The 23031-nt window shown below is 46.9% G+C and overlaps 1 protein-coding gene across 1 annotated transcript in view; it reads right to left on the reverse strand.

The window, feature by feature from the left end:
- Positions 1–23031, reverse strand: part of LOC140393631 (TBC1 domain family member 30-like) — a 136726-nt gene that overhangs the window by 43949 nt on the left and 69746 nt on the right. Inside the window, exon 6 of the mRNA XM_072479905.1 lies at positions 4101–4269. Coding sequence (XP_072336006.1) covers positions 4101–4269 — 169 coding nt within the window. The remainder of the gene's footprint in view (positions 1–4100; positions 4270–23031) is intronic.

Here is a 23031-nt window from a genome sequence, read left to right on the forward strand (position 1 = left end):
GTCTGAGGATCCTGGGATTATATTCATTGGAGTTTAGGAGGTTGAGGGGAGATCTAATAGAAACTTACAAGATAATGAATGGCTTAGATAGGGTGGATGTAGGGAAGTTGTTTCCATTAGCAGGGGAGGCTAGGACCCAGGGGCACAGCCTTAGAATAAAAGGACTTTAGAACAGAGATGAGGAGAAATTTCTTCAGCCAGAGAGTGGTGGGTCTATGGAATTCATTGCCACAGAGGGCGGTGGAGGCTGGGACGTTGAATGTCTTTAAGACAGAAGTTGATAAATTCTTGATTTCTCGAGGAATTAAGGGCTATGGAGAGAGAGCGGGGAAATGGAGTTGAAATCAGCCATGATTGAATGATGGAGTGGACTCGATGGGCCGAATGGCCTTACTTCCACTCCTATGTCTTATGGTCTTATGGACCCGCCGGCGGGATTCTCTGTTATGCCGGCCGGTCAACGGGGTTTCCCATTGTGGGGCAGCCCCACACCGTCGGGAAACCCCCAGGTGGCGGCAAAACGGAGAATCACGGCGGCAGAGAATCCCAACATTGGGTGAAGAATTTGATGTGGTCCATGTGGCAATCCTGTGTCACACTCGGACAGCAACCCCCCCTGCAGTGCCCAGGTACAGAGCTGCACTGGTATAGATCTGCCACCAGACCCAGCAAAAGACAGAAAACAGGCCAAATCTTTTCTTTAAACAGCGCATGGAAGCCTCACCAGTAAGTGTACTGCTTCTGCACAGCAATAAATAAACTGCGCTACCACAGACACTTGGCATCTTTCCACGGTTCTGCAATCAAAATTCAAATGGAACCTGAAAAATATGCAACTGGTTAGCCAGGAAGTCTCTGCCTCAATCAGGGTTTCTATAAACTGCAGATAAAACAATAAATCTCTGAGCCATTGCTCAGCGAATCAACCATTTAGCGAGGGCCATGCGCCAACTGTGCTGTCACACTGAGCAGCGGCTCGATGCTCGAGCAGAACAGAATGCTGAACAGCTGGAAGGCAACTCCCAAACCTGCACTGGCACAGGATTGGCGGTGGGAATGTAAAGTGAAGATTATAAAAATATGTGGAAATATTCCAATTCAATTCTGCAAACCTCTACCCCAGGAAGGGTCAGCACCTTCAGAAAGTAGGGTTGGGTAATTTTATGAATACTGTACTTAGCAGATCTGAAGGCATTCACTATACAGAAAGAAAAAGTAAAATATTGGTGGGTCTGAATGTGCATCATCTAAATGTGTTCACAAGATTCGTCCTCACAGCTCTCCAGTGGCCTTTATTACAAAGCTTCTAAGGTATAAAAACAGGGAAAGCTCGCAACAGCTGCACCCAGTATTGGCAAGACTGCATCTGGAGTAGTGTGTACAATATTGACTTCCTTACTGAATGAGGGATAGACTTGCATTATAAGTAGTTCAAAGAAGTTTCACTAGGATAACTCCTGGGATGATGGGGTTGTTTATGAGGAACCATTGAGGTGCTTGGTTTGATCGTCTGGTCTGGTATGGTCTGCTACAGAGTGAGTTGGCATTATGTACAGTACCACCCACACTGTGATGTAAGAAGGCAAATGTCACAGAGCCAGCGTCAGTCTCGAGATCGGTTGAGGTGCATAAAGATCTACACCAAGATGTAGCGACCGAGATCACCATGGTAGAAAATCCCGTTATGGTCGCTAAATCTCGCGAGAGGGCCAATACGGAATTTGAGCTGGCAAAGATCTCGGTTTGAGCAGTGCCAAGATGCCAGGCTGGCACTGCCAAGGTGTTCAGGTGCTAGGTTGCCCATGCCAGGCGTCGGGCCCAGGGTTGCCCTATCCTTAAGAGGTAGGGTGAGGGGGAGCAGTGGGGGCTCCCAGAGGCCACAGTGGGGAGTCCAAGGGGGGGTCAAGAGATCACTGACCCGAGACAATGAGACCTCTGCTGAAATCCAGAACTGTAACCCTGAGAATAAGGGCAGGATTTTTGAAGCCCGCCATCAGGCTGAACTGGGGATTAAAGGCCCTCACTCTTTGCAAAACGGTTACTCTTTGTGATTTCCCAAGGGCCAGCTAATTAATGGCCAGGGGGCGGGCTCACTTTCAATTAAGGCCAATGGAAGGGCTCTCAAAACTGGGGGGCCAATCAGAGGCCTTCCAGCTTTGGAGGGTGTCAGGTAGGCGGAGCTTGAACATTGGTCCCGCTGACCTGCTGCAAGGAGGCCACCTGGAGGCCAATTCGGGAACTCCAGCTGGACTCCTTTAATTGGTGCTAATAGCCTCTTAATGATGTGGGTAGCTACCTACCGCGATGCGGCCCCCTCATCCTACCACTGCCCCCGCGACGCTGCCCCCTCATCCTACCACTGCCCCCACGACGCTGCCCCCTCATCCTACCACTGCCCCCGCGACGCTGCCCCCTCATCCTACCACTGAAATGCAAGGCCCAGGTGGTGAAGGATAAACTTGGACCCTGACTGGGCTTTGAGACTATGTCCTGCATCGTACAGGTAAGGAATCATTGCCAACAATCCAGCACTATCAATAATGGGACGAAGGTAGGTAATGGTAATGGCTCTGCGCCAATAACCAGAGGCCCATGATGAAGTTGTGGAGTCATGGGTTCAAATCCCACCATTGCAGCTGGTGGAATTTAAACTCAAATTAATAAAGACAAGACAGCATTACCAGAGACCTCTCCCACCCAGGCATTGCCTTCTTCCAGACCCTTCCACAGGCAGAAGGTACAGAAGTCTCAAGATCCAGACATAGGAACAGCTTCTTCCCCACAGCTACAAGACTCCTCAACGACCCCCCCTCGGACTGATCTGTTCCCTGTAAGAACACTATTCACGACGCCCTATGCTGCTCTTGTGCGTGTATTTGCTTTGTTTGGCCCCTTGTTCCGCACTGTAACCAATCACTGTTTGTCGATGTACCATTTGTCAATGTTCTCTGTTGATTATTCTTTTGTCGACTGCGTACGTACTGTGTACGTTCCCTCGGCCGCAGAAAAATACTTTTCACTGTACTTCGGTGTTATGGGCCAGGGTTTAGGGAACCCCAAAGAGCATCATGGAGCTCACCTGACCCACAACTTTTAATAGATTGTGGTATGGGGAGCACACGGCCCACTCTACAGGTGTGGTACAGCAGAAATAGAAAAGTATTTTTTGAAGCAAAACAATGTTTATTCTATGAACTCAAGATAACCTTTTTAAAACATACAGTGAACATCTTAGCAACCATTAATTCAAAAACAACACCCAAAGAATACAACACTAAGTAATCCTTACTTTCCTTTTAACATCCATAAGACTTAAAAAAACCTTTTAACAGAAGCACATCAGGTTTAAATTCACTACTGAAAATGAATTGAAATGAAAATCGCTTATTGTCACAAGTAGGCTTCAAATGAAGTTACTATGAAAAGCCCCTCGTCGCCACATTCCGGCGCCTGTTCAGGGAGGCTGGTACTGAGAACAGACATAGTCTTTACATGGCAGAGAGATCAACAGTACATATTCTGTGGCTGACTGCAGCTCCAACACTGATACAAAACCAAAAAAACAGACACACCCAAGCTTTTCTCAAAGTGAAACTAAAAGCTGACAGACAGCCCAGCTCCACCCACACTCTGACATCACTGCAGTAATAAACACCCATTTCTTAAAGGTACTCTCACATGACATCGGTACATGTGACAATAAATCAAATCAAATTAAATCTGTAATTGTAAACATAGTTGAAGTAATGGTGAACGTGGCAACTGTCGTCTGGGTTGCCTAATGTCCTTTATGGACGGAAATTTGCCTACACATAACTCCAATGTGGTTGACTCTTAACCACCCTCTGAAATGGTCTCGTAAGAAACTCAGTTCAAGAGCAATTAGGGATGGTAAACAAATGCTGTCCCAGCGGTGAAACCGCTCAACAGAGTAAACAAAAAGATGCTTCATGGAATTTAAATATCTCTTGCTGTGAATCATAATTAATGTTTGCACAATAAAACAGTCTGTTAAACTGAAATTGCCACAATTTCCAGTGGATCATTCTGATAGGTTTGATCTAACAAGGCCAAAGCTGTATTTTCTGTTCGGAACCTACCATCACTGCCTTTCCTGGCTGCTGTGCAAAGGCGGTCCAGATGTTGTGAAAGTTCAGGAAGCTTGATTTTTAACAGGTCATGGAAGATTGCAACGTCAACAGTCAAAGCACTGAGATTGTTTGCAAAATAATTGGCTGGAAGAACTTTGTCGAGTAGATAGACCAGCACCTTTTAAGTGAAATTCAAAAAAAAAAACAAGAGTTAATGATAAAAATGAAATCTTTCCAATACAGTATGTGAACACAGTAAATTAGAGGCAGCTGTCAAACTTTGCACTCTAGTCAGAAGGTCAGGTGCTCCAGGAGTCAGCGTTGGAAATTTGCGTTGTCACCGATATGAAGCCTGTTAAGCTCCTGCTATCTGTCACGGGCAACCCCCTCGTGTGTGAGGAATATGTTTTCCTGTCCACTTGTCTCCTGAAAGGGGTTCAGTCCCAGAGGCTTTACCAAGACCATTCTTTACTGTGTCAGCATTGGCAATGTGTGTCGGTGGACTATTCAGCTTTGGACAGCTTCACAGCTGTGCCCTCTTCAAAGCTCAAGGCCATGTCCTTTCCAGGAGGAGTCACTGAGTCAGACATTCTGTGAGGAATTTCAACTTTAGACAAATAGTACACTGTATTATAAAGTTTTGTGTTTTGGGCAGAAGAAACCAGATTTTATAGCACCCAAGAGTTTGGAGGGGTTTGTTTTGATTGGTTAGCTGGTTACCAATGGATTGGCAAGGGACAGTATTCTTTAAAAAAAAAATTTAGAGTACCCAATTCATATTGTCCAATTAAGGGGCAATTTAGCGTGGCCAATCCACCTACCCTGCACATCTTTGGGTTGTGGGGGCGAAACCCACGCAGACATGGGGAGAATGTGCAAAGTCCACACGGACAGGGACCCAGGGCCGGGATCGAACCTGGGACCTCGGCGCCGTGAGGCAGCAGTGCTAACCACTGTGCCGCCGTGCTGCAGGGACAGTATTCTGACTGGCAACCAACAGTGATTGGTTCCTACCAGGTGGGGATCCGTGTCTGTCTATCTGTCTGTCTGTCTGTCTCTCTCTCTGTCTGTCTCTCTCTCTCTCTGTCTGTTTCTCTCTCTTTGTCTCTGTCTGTGTCTCTCTCTCTTTCTCTCTGCATCTGTTTTTCTCTCTCAAGATGTGTAAGAGTTGAAGACACGGCCACAAAGAGCAGGTCGCGCATGCCGAAAAACTAACAGAAATGGGTTCACCAGCAAAAAGAATTAAATATGAATCAGGTTCCAAGCTAAAGATCCTCAAATTTGCTCCCTCATCATATTACTGCAGAAAGGAACTTGGTGTTAATGGTTGCCTGGCCAATCCATCTACCCGCCGCATCTTTGGGTTGTGGGGGTGAGACCCACGCAGACACGGGGAGAATGTGCAAACTCCACACGGACAGTGACCCAGGGCCGGGATCGAACCCCGGTCCTTGGTGCCGTGAGGCAGCAGTGCTAACCACTGCAACACCATGCCACCCTCCTTGGCGCCGTGAGGCAGCAGTGATAACCACTGCACCACCGTGCCAGAGATCAGGATTTCTAAAGACTTCCAAAGGCGCTCAGTGGCAAAATGACATTCCATGACATTAACATCTCTGAATCTCCCACTATCAACATCCTGGGAGTAACCATTAACCAGAAAGTGAACTGGACTAGCTGTATTAATACTGTGGATACCAGAGCAGGGCAGAGGCTGGGAATCCTGCGGCGGGTAACTCACCTCCTGATTCACCAAAGCCTGTCCACCGTCTACAAGGCACAAGTCAGGAGTGTAACGGAGTACTCTCCACTTACCTGGATGAGTGCAGCTCCCACAACACTCAAGAAGCTCGACACCATCCAGGACAAAGCAACTCGCTTAATTGTTACCCCTTCCACAAACATTCAATCCTTCCATCACCTACGAACAGTAGCAGCCGTGTGTACCATCTACAAGATGCACTGCAGTAACTCACCAAGGTTCTTTAGACAGCACCTTTCAAACCCACGACCACTACCATCTAGTAGGAGAAGAGCAGCAGATACTTGGGAACCCCATCACCTGGAGGTTCCCCTCCAAACCACTCACAACCCTGATTGGGAAACCCGTTCCTTCACTGTCGCTCCCTTCCTAACAGCACAGTGGGTGTACCTACACTTCAGGGACTGCAGCGGTTCAAGAAGGCAACTCACCATCACCTTCTGAACGGCACCTAGGGATGGGTAATTAATGCTGGCGTGACCAGCGACGCCCTCATCCTGTAAATGGATTTTCAAAAATATGTGTGCTGCCCTGCTTGACGTTTTTTATGGTTTTGTCATCAAATCGTGCGGTGCTATTAATGCAACATGTCAATTCATCCAAAACTGCCTGATATCCAATTCAATGGACGGAGAGGAAGATGATTTGTTACAGAGAGAGGATTCTGTAAGTGAAAGCACCAAATGTGATCCAGAGTGGGATCTTTACGATGGTGGAAGAGCTAAGGTGAGTCAGAACGAATTGGAATAACTCTTTGTACCTGATGCCAAAGAAAGTTAATTTGATGGTTTTCGAAACATTTGAATGTGGCCAAAGTTATCTTTGCGGAATTAATTCATTTAATGAAATGTGTCCTGTTGATTCAAGTCGAGTTGTCAGAGTTACGCTTCTTTCTTGGAAACATTAAATAATAATCACTTATTGTCACAAGTAGGCTTCAATGAAGTTACTGTGAAAAGCCCCTAGTCGCCACATTCCGGCACCTGTTCAGGGAGGCTGGTACGGGGAATTGAACCCGCGCTGTTGGTATTGTTCTGCATTACAAGCCAGCTGTTTAGCCCTCTGTGCCAAACCAGCCCCTAAATATAGGTGACCGCCTACACCAACCACTCGCGGTTCACATTTTACACTCGGTGTATAAGTTGACCCTCATTTTTGGAGGGATTTTTCAATGCTTAAAGGTCGACATATACGCCATGATCGACTGTCCTGGTCTTGTAGTGCGTGCAGATTCACTAGAATGAAAATGGAACTAAAAGGGTTAAATTATGATAATAGGTTGTGTGGACCAGGTTTCTTTAGTCTGAAAGATTATGTTCTGAGGAAAGTTTGGCAAGGCTGGGTCTGTATCCACTGGAGTTTAGAAGAATGAGAGATAATCGTATTGAAATATTTGACATCCTGAGGGGGCTTGGCAGAGTGGAGGCTTTGGTGGAGAGACCAGAACTTGGGGGCGCCGTTTAAAAATAAGGGGCTTCCCATTTAAGACACAGGTGAGGAGAATTCTTTTCTCTCAAGTGACATGAATCTCTGGAACTTTCTTCCTCAGAGAGTCGTAAAGGCAGCTTCATTGAATATTTTTAAGGCCAAGATAGATAGAGTCTTGACCAACAAGGGAATGAAAAGGTATCGGGGATAGGCTAAATGGTGGAGGGATCAAATGGCCTATTCCTAATCCGTATGCTTGTGCCAAAGGTTATTCAGAGTTAGACAATAAAGGCTCACAGATGGGTTAAGATCTGGATCAGCCTTGGGGGAATAGGCTGAAGGGGCTGACTAGCCTCTGCCTGCCCTTCTGACCCTGTGTCATACATCTCTCCCGGTTTTCCTTTCTGTTAATGGGAATGAAAACCGGAATGATCTGACATCACCGATTGAAAAATCACTGAGGTCAGATGCAGGATGCCAGCCTATGTAAACGCAGCGCCTGTGGGACTCAGCTAACACTCCAGGCCAATCGAACCAGAATCCTGCTATCCATATGGCTCAGTACTCACTGAGCACTGCCTTTTTCAGTTGTACAATATTTCAGGATGTGCGATATTTCAGGATGTGGGGGAAACATAGACTGTTGCAGCAATGTGGTCAGCAGGGCTGAGCTGTGAAATCATACATCAGTGTAGCACTCAGTAGATGTTTCATTCCTAACCCTATAGTGCCTCTGTCTGCGCCTTTATCCACTCGACTCCCGGAGGACACATTGACACAAGAATGACTGAGCAGGAGTGGGTCACACTGCCCCTCACGCCTGCTCCACCATTCAATACGTAAGTGCCTAAACCTCTGGGTGAAATCTGCTTCCTTGCCCGATCCCCATATCCTTTGATTTCAATCTTGGATATCATCACCGACTGAATATCCACAGCCCACTGGGTAGAGAATTCCAAAGATTCGTAACACTCCAGGGGAAGAGGATGCTGTTGAAAATCTTGTTGTCTTCACTGGAGAAGACTATTCTATCAGTAAACCAGTGTCAGACTGACGTTATCTGATTCAGAGAAGTAGATAATCACCCTGAGCCGTTGTTAGCGACATGAGAACGACATCCGCGGTGAGCAAGAGCAAGTCACATGTCCACCTCACTCTGATGATGTATCCAGAAAGAAGACAAGAAGATGGGGGCAGGGAAATGGAAAAACAGAACACCAGCCAAAAAAAACATGTCACCTAATAAGAGAGCTGGAAGACCACAGACGTGAAATTCTTCCTCAGCTCTACAAAGAATTAAATACAAATCAATTCTGAAAAACATGTAAATGGTCTGTGAGGAAATGTTCTGCTAGAATCACGACTCCTCTATACTGCGGATAAATTCGGCAATTTGCAAATCGCTGAACCACAGTCACACGCTACCCCAGCTGAAGCAAAACACTTTCAGAGAGAGATATATATATACATTTCACACAAAGTAATTAGACTGATAAAAGAAGTTAATTTCTCTGTTTCTGGCAGTGGATTTACTGAGGCCGATTTCCATCATCCAATCATTCCATTTGTGGCGAAAAACAGGGTTTCAATGAGGCCCAAACTGCAGGTAGAAAGATTCATTCCCAATTAATTTCTGGAATTTCAACCAGACAGAATCGCTGATAGAATTTGCCACTGATAGAATCACGGAGAAGGCCTCATTAATTCAAGCAAATTAGAATTAGTTTAGGTCGCCAGGATTCCAACACCATTTGCATCTATCTCTTGTCCATTTTGCTACCAACAATTCATCAGCTTGCCTGCAAACCCTACAAGGCATCTAGTTCCAATGTATTTATTAATGGGATTACGAGAGGGTTCTGGACAGAGTAGACAGGAGGAATCTATTCCCACTGGAGGAAGAGTTGAGAAGCAGCGGACAGGGATTTAAGGTGATTGGCTAAAGTAGCAAAGGAATGAAGGGAATATTTTCTGCGGTGAGTTATTAGGATTTGCAATTACCGGCCTGAGAGCATGGCAGAGGCAACTGTGGATTGCAAAAGGCAACCGGATAATTATCTGGAGAGAGGAACTTTGCAGGGTCACCGAGGAGTAAGTCTAGCTGAGTTACTTATGCAGACAGCATGGAATGAGCGACCAAATAGCTTCTTTCAGATCCCTGGCTAATCGATGTTCACAGGTTTGGGAACAAATTTGCTTCTACTGGTGATTTATTTGTCCATTAGATTATTTCAAGGTAGCCGCACAAAGTGGCTTTTGGCAACGCACTGCTTTCTTTGTGGAGAACCTTCTGGAAATTCAACGATGGTAAGGTCCTGGGAGGAGGGGGAGGAGGAGCAACTGGAGCAGGTAGCAAACAAAGTTCAGCCACAGGAGATCAGAGGGGAGGAGACATTCCTACAAAAATCCATAACCTCCAGGGGTGGCATGTGGCACAGTGGTTAGCACTGCTGCCTCACGGTGCTGAGGACCCGGGTTCAAATCTCAGCCCAGGGTCACAGTCCAGTTTGCACATTCTCTCCGTGTCTGCCCCCACAACCCAAAGATGTGTAGGGTAGGTGGATTGGCCACGCTAAATTGCTCCTTAATTGGAAAAAAAAATAATTGGGTACTCTAAATTTATTTTTTTTAAATCCATAACCTGCTAACAGAATCTATACACCGTCAACACCTTGGCTGCAATTCGCAGGGTGTCAGTGTGAAGGAAGTGATTGTCATCGAGTGATGTTAACTCCTTCAACTAGACATGCAGCCCACATCCTACAGGAAGCACTGAATTCACTCTTCCTCTCAAGCTCGCTTCTGTGAAGCTGTCAGTGGAGCTGTTAGTCTGTCTCCAGTTCACACCTGCGGGCTGGAAAATGTGCTTACAGCAGCAAACACTGCATAGATAAAAGGCAGCAGCAGGATAACATCAATGGTTGACACAAGCTGCAGATTATTCATCAGGCTTCCTCAGAAGCTCCTTCAGAAAACTCCAAAGCTTTCAGGATCACAAAGGCTTCCATCCCATTCCTCAGTAAATTTCTGTGTGATTGTAAAAATTGTGGCTGCTTCCCGAGTTGGCAGCTGCCATAATGCAGTGATGGTCATGTCCCCCTCAATGTTTTACCTTTGTTCAGAAAGTGAGAGTTTAGCTATGTGGGGACAGGGCTCGTTCCAGCACACTTGGCTCATGGCTCCAAGTGATGGTCGAACTGCGTTACAGTCAGATCTAGTGTCCAACTAGTGTCATCATCGAGCAGGCCACTGGTATCCACAAGCGACAATTCTGCTTCACTGGCTCCCTGTAACCCAGCCCACCAAGACTGTCCATTCTAATACCCCTGCTCTGTAACACAGACAATACATGCAGAAGACATTCTCAAATAAAATGTAATGAAAATTCCATCTCAGCCTTGTCGTCATCGTTCTGTTGTGTAAAGCTCTGAAAAACAGATTAGCGTGTGGATTGCAACCAGTAACAATTACTGAACTAACTTTATAGACAATCCCCATCAGAGAGAGTTGCAGAAAAGGCAATGTAACAAAATTCTCAGATCTTGCAAAAAATGACAAACACTGCATTGGTGTATCAAATAAAATCTGATTAAACCAGTTTAATTGGGTACTTCAACTCCATGTGCTTGTACCAGTTGTCTTGCAAAGATAGCCCAGTCTGGCGTGAGAATAGGATGGAGTCTCCGGACGGGCGGCACAATAGCACAGTGGTTAGCACTGTTGCTTCACAGCTCCAGGGTCGCAGGTTCGATTCCCGGCTTGGGTCACTGTCTGTGCGGAGTCTGCACATTCTCCCCGTGTCTGCGTGGGTTTCCTCCGGGTGCTCCGGTTTCCTCCCACAAGTCCCGAAAGACGTGCTTGTTAGGTGAATTGGACATTCTGAATTCTCCCTCTGTGTACCCGAACAGGCGCCGGAATGTGGCGATTAGGGGATTTTCACAGTAACGTCATTGAGTGTTAATGGAAGCCTACTTGTGACACTAATAGAGATTATTATTTAAAAAAAAGAAATTTGATGGGAGGATCTTTCGGTAAATTAGCAGAGGAACTGTGAGTTTTTTTAATGCTGAGAAATAGGCTTAAAAATGTGATTTTAGAGTAAAGGCTGGTTCGTACACATGGGTGGAATGATCTTCAAAACTGGCTGCATCAACAAGTATTATTGGGTAAAGGGAGATGTGTGATCGAGCGTCTTTCAATGCCTATGTGGAATGGCCAGAGATGTTTTTCACTGTTAATAAAATCCTCAATGATGCTGACAATCGGCTGTTAATCAGGCTGTGCGAGAATGAAAAAGGGCAGTCTTTTTGATGGAAGCATTCCAGAAGTGATTGAAACACTCAAGAATCTGCTCTCCCCCCACCCATCCCCCAAAGCCATTGGAGATTGCAGAAAGCTATCGGCTTGGGACAAGCAGTCAGCGGCCCAGTGAGGGTATTGCAGGCTTTGGGTGCCATTTAACTGGAAAGAATCTCTGTCCGGTTTTGGGCCTGTTTGGCGGGATTTATCTCTTCGGCCGCAGCGCCAGGAACCAGCCCGCTGTTCAACGGCTCTTGCCTTTCTTTTGGCCTCGGGAAGCTTCTCTCTGCCGAGGCCACACCTGGCTAAACTTTCTCATGAGCACATATTTAAATCAGACTAATGCCTCATTTAAATATGCAGATTTGTATCACGTCCAGTGAGGGCGAGATCCAGATCGCGCGACGTCTCGTGAGACTCCGCTAAATCTCGAGAGGCGTTTCAAACATCGCAAATCTCGCCAGAGGCATCTCGAAAAATTCAACGGGGTCATCCCGACACCAGGGGGCTGTAAATTGCCTCCTTTACCATGGCCGGGGGCAATGGCAGGCACTGCAAACGGAGTTGAATATTTGATTCTCTGAGGCAATGCTTTCAGAGTCAACCTGCCAACCAATCTGTGCCTCTCCTTTCCGGCTGTTTCCATTGTTGAGATGGTTTGAAATTTGCAATCTTGTGCTGGTCCTGACGAGCTCAGAATATCTCTCTTTTCAGAAACATTCAAATTCTGAATTTTTTTTATCATGAGAATTAATACCCAAACAAAATTGTCTTAATTCTACGCATCCTAATTTAAAGTTTGTTTTAAAGATGACTTTACTGACAGTTAAATTATAGTTGAAAAAGAAATTTAAAAATGTGATGATCATTCAGAGTTGGGTCCATTGTTGATTTTTGTTCTATTGACACATAAATTGAATACATGTATTTTAATTATTCAGATATATGTAAATTACACCTACTTCCAGAAACATCAGGCAATTTGCCAATATTTGGTTTACACGTGGTGAATTTTCATCATGTGGCTCGCAATAGTTTCTCTTTTAGGTATTTTCTATTTAAAGGGCTGTTCACAGGATAATAGTTGCCGATTGCTGGCCTGTGAGATTGAGAGCAACCAGAACGTGGGAACACCGCCATTAACAAATTCCTCTAAAGGCACAAACCATTGTGACTTAAAACTATATTGGCCGTTCCTTTATCGTCACTGGGTCAAAATCCTGGAACTAACATCCTAACAGCACTGTGGGTGTACCTACACCACGTGGAACCACAACGGTTCGTGAAGGCAGCTCAGCAACACCTTCTCAAGGGCAACCCGGGATGGGCAATGAATGCCAGCCTTGCCACTGACGCCCACGTCTCTTTCTCTTTTCCGGTCCACCGCTCCCATTTGTAACAGAGGAACATTAAAATGATGATATACTTTAACTATCCCTCGAGTCCACACTGTAATTTACAGTGCAGCTGAATAACCAACAGGCTGAATTTCTCTTTGCTTCTCTTTAATTTTATTGTGTGAAGTTGTAGGACACAAACATCCAACATCACTCTGCACAACCACACAGTCATCATACTGGTCCACTTACACATTCATTTAACACATGGGGAACATGCTGCAAAGTCAGTTGGCTTCAGTCACCTCCTGCAACACAATGGACTCTTCCAGTGTGACATATGAAAGGAAAAATCCAGAAATATCAGGTACTGATACATCCGGTGTTTGCCTGAAGCATGGAGTGGATTCATGTCTCCACGACAATGCAAAGCTGTAAGCTGCTCCCGTGAGGCCAGTGCAACAGACAATCTCATTACAGAGTAATAACCAGGAACACAGCAGTAATACAAAATACCCTCCAGCACATTATGTTCACCATGAATCATTTATAAACATGGCCACACTGTGGAAATGGGCACTGTCTCCCTCCGACTTGTTTTGAACCAAAGCTTTCTGCCCCCTTTCAAAACATTAAATTATTCAAATAGAATGGTTTTGATTTAGTAAGAGCGCCAGTACGAGATAGCTGCATTTTACAGAAACAGGCGTTAAGAATCACTGTGCTGCCTAAACAAGCTTACATCTGACAGGGTTAAAAACAGGAAGGTTGTGGATGCTTGGTTAACATTAGGTTCGGGTTGAAATAGAAAAGGTCGTTCGCTGGGTGAGACCCTCAGTTTAAACTGGAAAAAAAAATCCGCTTAAAATATGAAGCCATCGTCTCTTTAAGAAGCCAATGGGCCTGTGCGCATTTTCACTATTTGCTGCTTCATTTTAAATTTCCAACTTAAGGATTTTCTTAAACCCTCCTTGGACCCCAGCTTAAATTGCAAATCCACCACACCTGGGAATGAAATGTCAAAGGAGACTCAAGCAACAAATGGGCAGCACGGTAGCACAGTGGTTAGCACAGTTACTTCACAGCTTCAGGGTCCCAGGTTCGATTCCCGGCTTGGGTCACTTTCTGTGCGGAGTCTGCACGTTCTCCCCGTGTCTGCGTGGGTTTCCTCCGGGTGCTCCGGTTTCCTCCCACAGTCCAAAGATGTGCAGGTTAGGTGGATTGGCCATGATAAATTGCCCTTAGTGTCCATCAAAAAGGTTAGGTGGGTTTCCTGGGTAAAGGGGATAGGATAGAGGCGTGGCTTAAGTAGAGTGCTCTTTCCAAGGGCCAGTGCATACTCGATGGGCCGAATGGCCTCCTTCTGCACTGTAAATTCTATGATTCTATGAAATCTATTTCAGAAAAAGAAAAATTAAAATCTCTTCGATCTGTAGTAGCAGAAACATTTGAATAGTTATGATGTGCAATTCTTTGCAAGATGTAGCATCATTATACAAGAATTCAGGAATGGGAGTGTTGAACGAAGTCTTTGGCACGAGGCAAACCCAAACATCAGAAAAGCTAAAGCACCATAGTGAAGAGAAGAAACCGGGATTGAGACTCTCCACTATAGATAGTGCACTCGGCCTCAGTATAAGAGAATCTCCACTACACATAGTGCACTCGGCCTCAGTATAAGAGAATCTCCACTATAGATAGTGCACTCGGCCTCAGTATAAGAGAATCTCCACTACACATAGTGCACTCGGCCTCAGTATAAGAGAATCTCCACTATAGATAGTGCACTCGGCCTCAGTATAAGAGAATCTCCACTACACATAGTGTACTCGGCCTCAGTATAAGAGAATCGGCTTACAGAACTGCAAAAACCACAAAGGAAAATGAAGAACGCAACAGGAGCTACAAAAGGAAAATAAGTTTTAAAGAATTTGTCAAGAATATCAAAGCTCCCAGAACGAAAGAGGGGGGGGGTGCCAAGGAGCAGTCGCAGGTGGGGGGGGGGGGAGGAGGGGATTGGTGTGGGGGGGAGGTATCAAGAACGATTGTACGTACATCAGAACTACACAAACTGTAAATACTTTTAAAAAATAAATTTAGAGTACCCAAATAATTTTTTCCAATTAAGGGGCAATTTATCATGGCCAATCCACCTGCCCTGCACATCTTTGGGTTGTGGGGGCGAAACCCACACAAACACGGGGAGAATGTGCAAACTCCACACGGACAGTGACCCAGAGCCGGGATCGAACCTGGGACCTCGGCGCCGTGAGGCAGCAGGGCTAACCCACTGCGCCACTGTGCTGCACAAACTGTAAATACTGGACGCAAAGTTTTATCATGTATAATTGAAAATGCAAATAAAAATATTCAAAAAAGAATATCAAAGCTAACAGTATCAGTTTTTCCAAATATACTGAGAGCAAGTGGGAAAGGGGAATGTTGGGCCCATTAGAAACAGATGTTGGTCAGACTAAACTGAGAAATAATAAATGACAGACCTCTTAGGGTTTAAGGTAGATAAATCTCCAGGACTGTGTTGTTTCCATGCATACGAGGCGAAGAAATCGTAGACGCATTCGTCATAGTTTTCCAAAGCTGTCTAGATTCACAAATCATGTCATTGGATTAAAAAGCTGCAAATGTTTTATGCACGGAAGGATGTTGGTTTAACCCCACCTTGTTGGCAGGTTACTGGAGTCAGTCATCACTTACAGGTGACTGAGTGTTTGAACAAATATGAGTTGCGTTTGGTAAACAAAATTGAATTTTTTTGAAGAGGTCACTGTCATGATATCCACATCAGCATATCACGGTGCAATCACACACACACTGATGGACAGGCAGTTGGACCAACCAACACACACGCAACATCACAGCCAATCACCAGTGAGAGCACACGCACTATAAAACAGGGAACACCACAGTTCCCGCTCTTTCTACCAGGAGATAGCTCAGAGCACAGACCTCACAGCGTGCCACTCAGACATAGACCATGTGCTGAGTGCCTCACTAAGATAGTGCTCGGGCTGGGTCCACAGGTTAACTGGTGAAGCACGTACCCAAGCCAGCAGTTAGTTGTTACCGTTGTTAAGATAATAAAACAGAGTTGTACCATCTACAGCCGTGTTGGATCATTTGTGCATCGGAACACCCAACACGACAGTCACCAGTATAATTGATTGTCCAGTGCCCACGGGGGTCGTCGATAGGCTCTCATAAAACATTTGCTGAGATTCCACACGAGATTATGATGAGAAAGCAAAACGCGGGGATTGTCGAATGTGCCAAGTGAAGTTCAGCAAGGGCCTGGACTGGAGTTTCATATTTTCCACATTTATATCAATCACTTGAATAAAGCAGTAGAGTTCAGTTGTGCACAGGAAGTTGCAATGGGCCATGGCATTAAATGAATGGGCAAAACAATGGTTGTGAGAATTGTTTTAGAACTACAGTTGCCAAAGGAAATGCAGCTCCAACAATATTCAAAAAGCTCAAAAGCTCAACACCATCGTGGACAATGTCTGATCGTCACTGCACCGTAAACAGTGAGCCCCACCACCACAGTGCACAGTGGCAGCCATGTGTACCATCTACAAAATGCACTGCAGCACATCGCAAGGCTCCTTCGACAGCACCTTCCAAATTTGAGGCCTCTACCAACTAGAAGGACAAGGACAGCCAATGCATAGGAACACCACCGCCTGCAAGTTCCCTTCAGAACTACACACACACACCATCGGGATCTGGAACCATTTCACCATTTCACCATTTCTTCACTGTCACTGGGTTAAAATCCTGGGACTCCCTCCCTAACAGCACTCGGGGTGTACCTACAGCGGTTCAAGAAAGCAGCTCACCCCCACCTTCTCAAGGACAATTAGGGATGGGCAACAAATGCTGAGCTAGTCAGCGACGCCCACAGCCCGAGAACAAATTCAAAAAGATGGAATTCAATGTGGGGAAGTAGGAAATTGGTCATTCTGAAGCCAAGGAAAAGGTGGAGTAAAATGATTAGGACGTTCGTGTCCACAAGTCATTAGAAGCTAGTTCACAGGTAATTAAAGTAATCCGAATTATACAATGATACATGACAGGAGGAGGCCATTCCTCCATCATGTCTGTGCCACCTTTTTGAAATAACCCCCCCCCCCCCGCCCCCCCAAGCCCCACCACCGGACCTGCAGTTTCCTCTCCTCCGAGTATCTATATTTATCCTGTACCATTTTGAAAGTTATTACTGAACGTACTTTCAGGCAAAGTATTCCATTTCAGCACAACTCACTGCACAAAATAAAGTTCTCCTGAAATCTCATTCGGTTCATTTTCCAGTTACCTTAAATCTGTGTCCTCTGCTCATCAAATCTCTTCTTTGGGCTGTTTAGCACAGGGCTAAATCGCTGGCTTTGAAAGCAGACCAAGGCAGGCCAGCAGCACGGTTCAATTCCCGTACTAGCCTCCCCGAACAGGCGCCGGAATGTGGCGACTAGGGGCTTTTCACAGTAACTTCATTGAAGCCTACTTGTGACAATAAGCGATTTTCATTTCATTTCTTTCCATTCATTTCATTTCATTTCTTTGGAAATAGTTTCTGCTAAATTACTCCATCAAAAACTTTCATGATTGAACACCTCTATATAGCCCGTCCAAACCTTCCCTGCTCCAAGGAGTACAACCACCATTTTGCTCGTCTTTCCATCTCATTCCTTGGCCCATTCTAGTCAACTTCCGCTGTATCCTCTTTCCACTGAGCGATAACCAGAATTGGCCAGAATACTGCTGTTTTTATAAACGTTTAGCATAACTTCCTTGCTTTTGTATTCTATCAATTAAGCCAAGGATCTCATGCATGTTTTTTAACAGCCTTCTCAACTTGCCCTGCCACATTGAAAGATTGGGTTAATTATAGACCCAGGTCTCTCAGTTCTTACATCCACTTCAAAATTATACCTTTTAATTTACATTGTCTCTCCTCATTCTTCCTAACAAAGTATGCTGTTCATCCACCAGTCCTCTATCTCCTTTTGAACACTGTTCCCATCCAATCGCCGTTTGCATGACCTCTGATTTTCGTGTCATCTGCAAATGTAAAACATTTGCCCCTTATACACACGACACGGTAGCACAGTGGTTAGCACTGATGCTTCACAGCTCCAGGTACCCAGGTTCGATTCCCCGCTGGGTCACTGTCTGTGCGGAGTCTGCACGTCCTCCCCGTGTGTGCGTGGGTTTCCTCCGGTTGCTCCGGTTTCCTCCCACAGTCCAAAGATGTGCAGGTTAGGTGGATTAACCATGCTAAATTGCCCTGAGTGTCCAAAAAGGTTGGGTGGGCTTACTGGGTTATGGGGATAGGGGGGGGGGGGTTTAAGTGGGATGCTCTTTCCAAGGGCCGGTGCAGACTCAATGGGCCGATCCCTGGAGTCATTCTTGTAAACCTCTTCTGCTCTCTCTCCAAAGCGCTTACATTCATCCTATAGCCTGGCACCCAGAACTGTCCACAATATTCCAGCTGAGGTTTAACTAGTGTCTTGTATAGTTTCAGTCTAACCACCTTCCTCCTGTACTCTGTGCCCCTGTTAATAAAGCCCAGAATACTCTCTCCTTTATTAACTGCTCTCTCTGCCTTTCCTGCCACCTTCAATGATCTGCACACAGATACATCCAGTCCCTCTAATCCTGAATCCCTTTTAGAATTTTATCCCTTATTTTATACTGATTTCCATGTTCTTCATGCCAAAATTCAAAATCTCACACTTCTCTGCATTGAACTTCACCTGCCACCTATCCGCCCACTCCACAGACTTGTCTGTGTTCTTTTGAAGTTCTACTCTGTCCTCTTCACAGTTTACAATATTTCCAAGTTTCATGTCACCTGCAAACTTTAAAATTGTCCCCTTCACACCAAGATCTCGATCATTAATATATATCAGCAAAAGCAAGAGTTGCAGTACCAACTTCTCAGGAACATCTCAATACTAACTCCTCCACAATAAACCTTCCTCCAGCCTGAAAATTATCCATTGACCATTACTCTCTGTTTCCTAATATTCAATCAATTTTGTATCTACGTTGCTGCTGTCTCTTTATTCTATGAGCTATAACTTTTCTCACAAGTCTGTTGTGTGGCACTGAATTGAATGTCTTCTGAAAGCCCAGGTACACCACATCAACAGCATCACCCTCATCGACCTTTTCTGCTACCTCCTCAAAAAAGCTACAGCAGGTTAGTTAAACATGATTTCCCCTTTAGAAATCCATGATCTTCCTGATCAACCCACACGTTTCAATATGACTAAATCATTGGTTCTAGGAGCCTGCCCACCACTGATGTTGCTCTGACTACTCAGTAATTGCTGGGTTCATCCTCACGACCTTTTCTGAACAAGGATGTAACATTTGCAATTCTCCAGTCCTCTGGCACCTCCCCTGAGTATAGAGAAGGCTGGAAGATTATGGCCAGCGCCCTTGCAATTTCCATCTCACTTCCTTCAATATCCCGGTTCCTTGTCAACCTTCAGTACCGACAGTCTATTCAACCCTTCCTTCTTATCAATTTACTGAGTTTCCTTAACTGTCACCATAGCCTGGGTAGCATCTACCTCCTTGGTAATGACGGATGCAAAGTATTAATTTAATACCTCAGCCAAGCCCCCAGCCTTCATGAGAAAATTCACTTTTACGCCCCTATTTGGCCCTGTTACTTCTGGGAGCCGGAAGCGCCCGGTTCAAGTCCCACTCAAGGATTTGTCGGCCAAGGAAGGTGCATTCATAACACAGTCAAATAGGTTGAGAGTCAACATGCAAATCCTTCCAGACATGCCAGTGGCTGGCGGTAAGAGTGATAGAGACTCCTGGTCTGCCCACTTGAGGGGCTGTTTAGCACAGGGCTAAATCGCTGGCTTTGAAAGCAGACCAAGGCAGGCCAGCAGCACGGTTCAATTCCCGTACCAGCCACCCTGAACAGGTGCCGGAATGTGGCGACTAGGGGCTTTTCACAGTAAATTCATTGAAGCCTACTTGTGACAATAAGCGATTTTCATTTCATTTCATTGATGTGGAGTGGTGCCCCTCAAGCTATAGTCCCCGATGACAGGCTGGTGACCTGCTCCGGGAATTACTACCTATGGAAACGACGAAGGTCTGCCTTAGTGCATCGTGAGGTGCGGAAGAGTATTGCAATTGGAATATTTCTAGGCCTGTAGAAGACTTTAGGATTCCTCTTTATGTCAGTGATGCACAATCAATACCCTCAAGACAAAGAGGAGTCATATCTAATCGGCTTTAATCAGCTAGAACTGTACCCAGCAGCGGTGATACAGAAAGTGAAGGCTGCTGGGACAGCATCGGTTCTCATACCCCGCCTCTCAGGGCTGGGCTATGTACATTATCCAATGGTAGACCCCTCGGTCTAACCAATGGTCATCCAGCTCTCAGGTACTGCAATACCTGGTATTACCACATTCACCCCCTGTTAAAAAGAACCCAGCGGGGTGATGGCCAGTGTTACTGTCGCCTTTTGCATGGTAGGACCAGGTATTGCAGGTACCATGATGTCGAGGGTAACAGAGAAAGTTTCTTTTTTTGTTTGTTTCATGGTGCAGCAATCAGACGATCGGGTGGACTGGTCGTCCTTCTGGAGCGTCTGAGTTTCAGCGGTGATCCTGGTGAGGGCCCCGGCAGTTGTGACTCCGGGAACGTGGTGTCTTCCTCCCAGGCAGTTTTGTCACCCCTAGGCGGCGCTGTTGGGGCGAAATGTGGGCAGGGGGAGGGGCGCCTGTAGGGGGCGTCGGTGCCTGTTCGGCACTGGGTAGGGGTTCCGGCGGCAATACTGACCCTCCGGTCAGGTGCAGCGGGGGAGGTGGGGGCAATGGCGCGGGCGCGTGTGGGGCTCCGGCGGGCGGCAGGTCCCGAAGGGCGACCGTGTCTTGGCGGCCGTCGGGGAACGCTACGTAGGTGTACTGGGGGTTGGCATGCAGCAGGTGGACCCTCTCGACCAATGGGTCCGACTTGTGCGCCCTCTCATGTTTCCGCAGCAGGACGGGTCCGGGTGTCGCTAGCCAGGTGGGGAGCGAGGTCCCAGAGGAGGACTTCTGTGTCGGAGTGGACGAAGCTTTCCGTGCTCCCGGAGTCGATCAGGCACGACGTCACGTGGCCGTTGGTGGCGATCGTTGTAGTGGCCTTCGATAGCGTCCGGGGCCGACTCTGATCCAGGGTAACGGAGGCCAGCTGCAGCAAGGAGTTCTCGTCGGGCAGCGCGTAGTCAGCCATGCTGGGGGCTTGAGGCCCCCTCCAAGATGGCGCCAGCCATGGGTCGCACATGGAGTCCGTGGACGGGGACTCTGAAGATGGCGGCGGCGAGGGACAAAATGGTGGCGCCCACCCATCCAGCGTGGTTGCCGGGGTGCAAAATGGCCGCGCCTGCGGGTTGCACGCTGCCTGGAGGGACAAAGGCTGCGGTGGGCCTTGGGCTGCCGGGACCTGGAAGAACGGCTGTTGGTGGTCACCGGATACCGCGGCCACCGCGCGGGCGAGGCAGACCGCGGCATAGTGGCCTTTCTTGCCGCACCCTTTGCAGGTGACGGTGCGGGCCGGGCAGTGCGCGCGCGGGTGATTCGCCTGGCCGCAGAAGAAGCAGCGTTGGCCGGCGGCGGTAGCGGGGCGCCTTGCCGCGCAGGCCTGCGGAGTTAGCGGGTAAGTCTGCGGGGTTAGCGGGTAAGTCTGGGGGGCTGCCGCGGCGGGGTGCCACGCAGCCCAGGGGGACGCCATGCGTGCGGGGGGCGTACGCGAGTGCATTCTTGTACGCAACGTCCATGGACCCTGCCAGGGCCCGGGCCTCAGTGAGGCCCAGTGTGTCCATTTCGAGGCGCCTTCGGCGGATGTCGGGGGAAGCCATACCTGCCACGAAAGCGTCCCGAATTAAAAGTTCCGTGTGCTCGTTCCCCGTCACCGCTGGGCAGCCGCAGTTTTGGCCCAGCACTATCAGTGCCCGGTAGAAGTCTTCGAATGTCTCATCTGGGCTCTGTCGTCTCGTTGCCAGCAGGTGACGGGCGTAGACCTGGTTCAGTGGACGAATGTGATGTCCTTCCAGCAGCTCCATGGCTGCAGCATAGTTCGCCGCCCCTTCGATCAGGTGGTAGATCGCTGGGCTGACCTGCGAGCGTAGGAGGTGTATCTTCTGCCTTTCCGTGGGGGTGTCGGCAGCCGTTTCGAGGTAGCTCTGGAAGCATGCCAGCCAATGCTTAAAAATAGCAGCGGAGTTTTCTGAGTGAGGGCTGAGCTGAAGGCACACCAGCTTGATGCGGAGATCCATCCTTCAAAAGTACTAGCTGATTAAATTGATGCACAATCAATACTCTCGAGACAAAGAGGAGTCATATCTAATCGGCTTTAATCAGCTAGAACTGTGCCCAGCAGCGGTGATACAGAAAGTGAAGGCTGCTGGGACGGCATCGGTTCTTATACCCCGCCTCTCAGGGCGGGGCTATGTACATTATCCAATGGTAGACCCCTCGGTCTAGCCAATGGTCATTCACCTCTCAGGTACTGCAATACCTGGTATTACCACAGTCAGCTTTTTCTCACAATCCCTTTTCGCTTCTCTAACGAGCATTCTCACCTCCCACTGAACCTTCTGTATTCCTCTTGGGTCTCATTTTATACTTGACACCTGTCATAAAGCACACTTTTTCATCCTTATCTTAATTTCTATCCCCTTCTTCATTCAGGGAGCTTGGCTTGTATTCTCGCGTTTCGAAGATTGCAGACTGATCTAACTGAGGTGCTTAAAATGATAAAGGGATTTGGCAGAGTGGATACGGATTATTTCCCTCGAAGTGTGTTTCAAAATGGGGAAGTTCAAATTTTGAATTGGACTAAGGCCAGTCTGGGGGGAAATCGGAATACACTTTTTCACACAAGGCAACCTGGAACCCTCTCAATCACAAGCTGGAATGTTGGGTCAAATTACATTTTCAAGACTTGTTTTTGTTAGACAGGAGCATTAGGGGTCACAGGTGGGTGAAGAGAATCCAGAACAAATTGATATGAATGGTAGAGCAGGTTGGAGGGGCTGAATGATTTGCCCGTGTTCCAACAAAACTGGAACAGTACCATT

Source organism: Scyliorhinus torazame, chromosome 17 (assembly GCF_047496885.1).
Source record: "Scyliorhinus torazame isolate Kashiwa2021f chromosome 17, sScyTor2.1, whole genome shotgun sequence".
Lineage (NCBI taxonomy): Eukaryota > Metazoa > Chordata > Chondrichthyes > Carcharhiniformes > Scyliorhinidae > Scyliorhinus > Scyliorhinus torazame.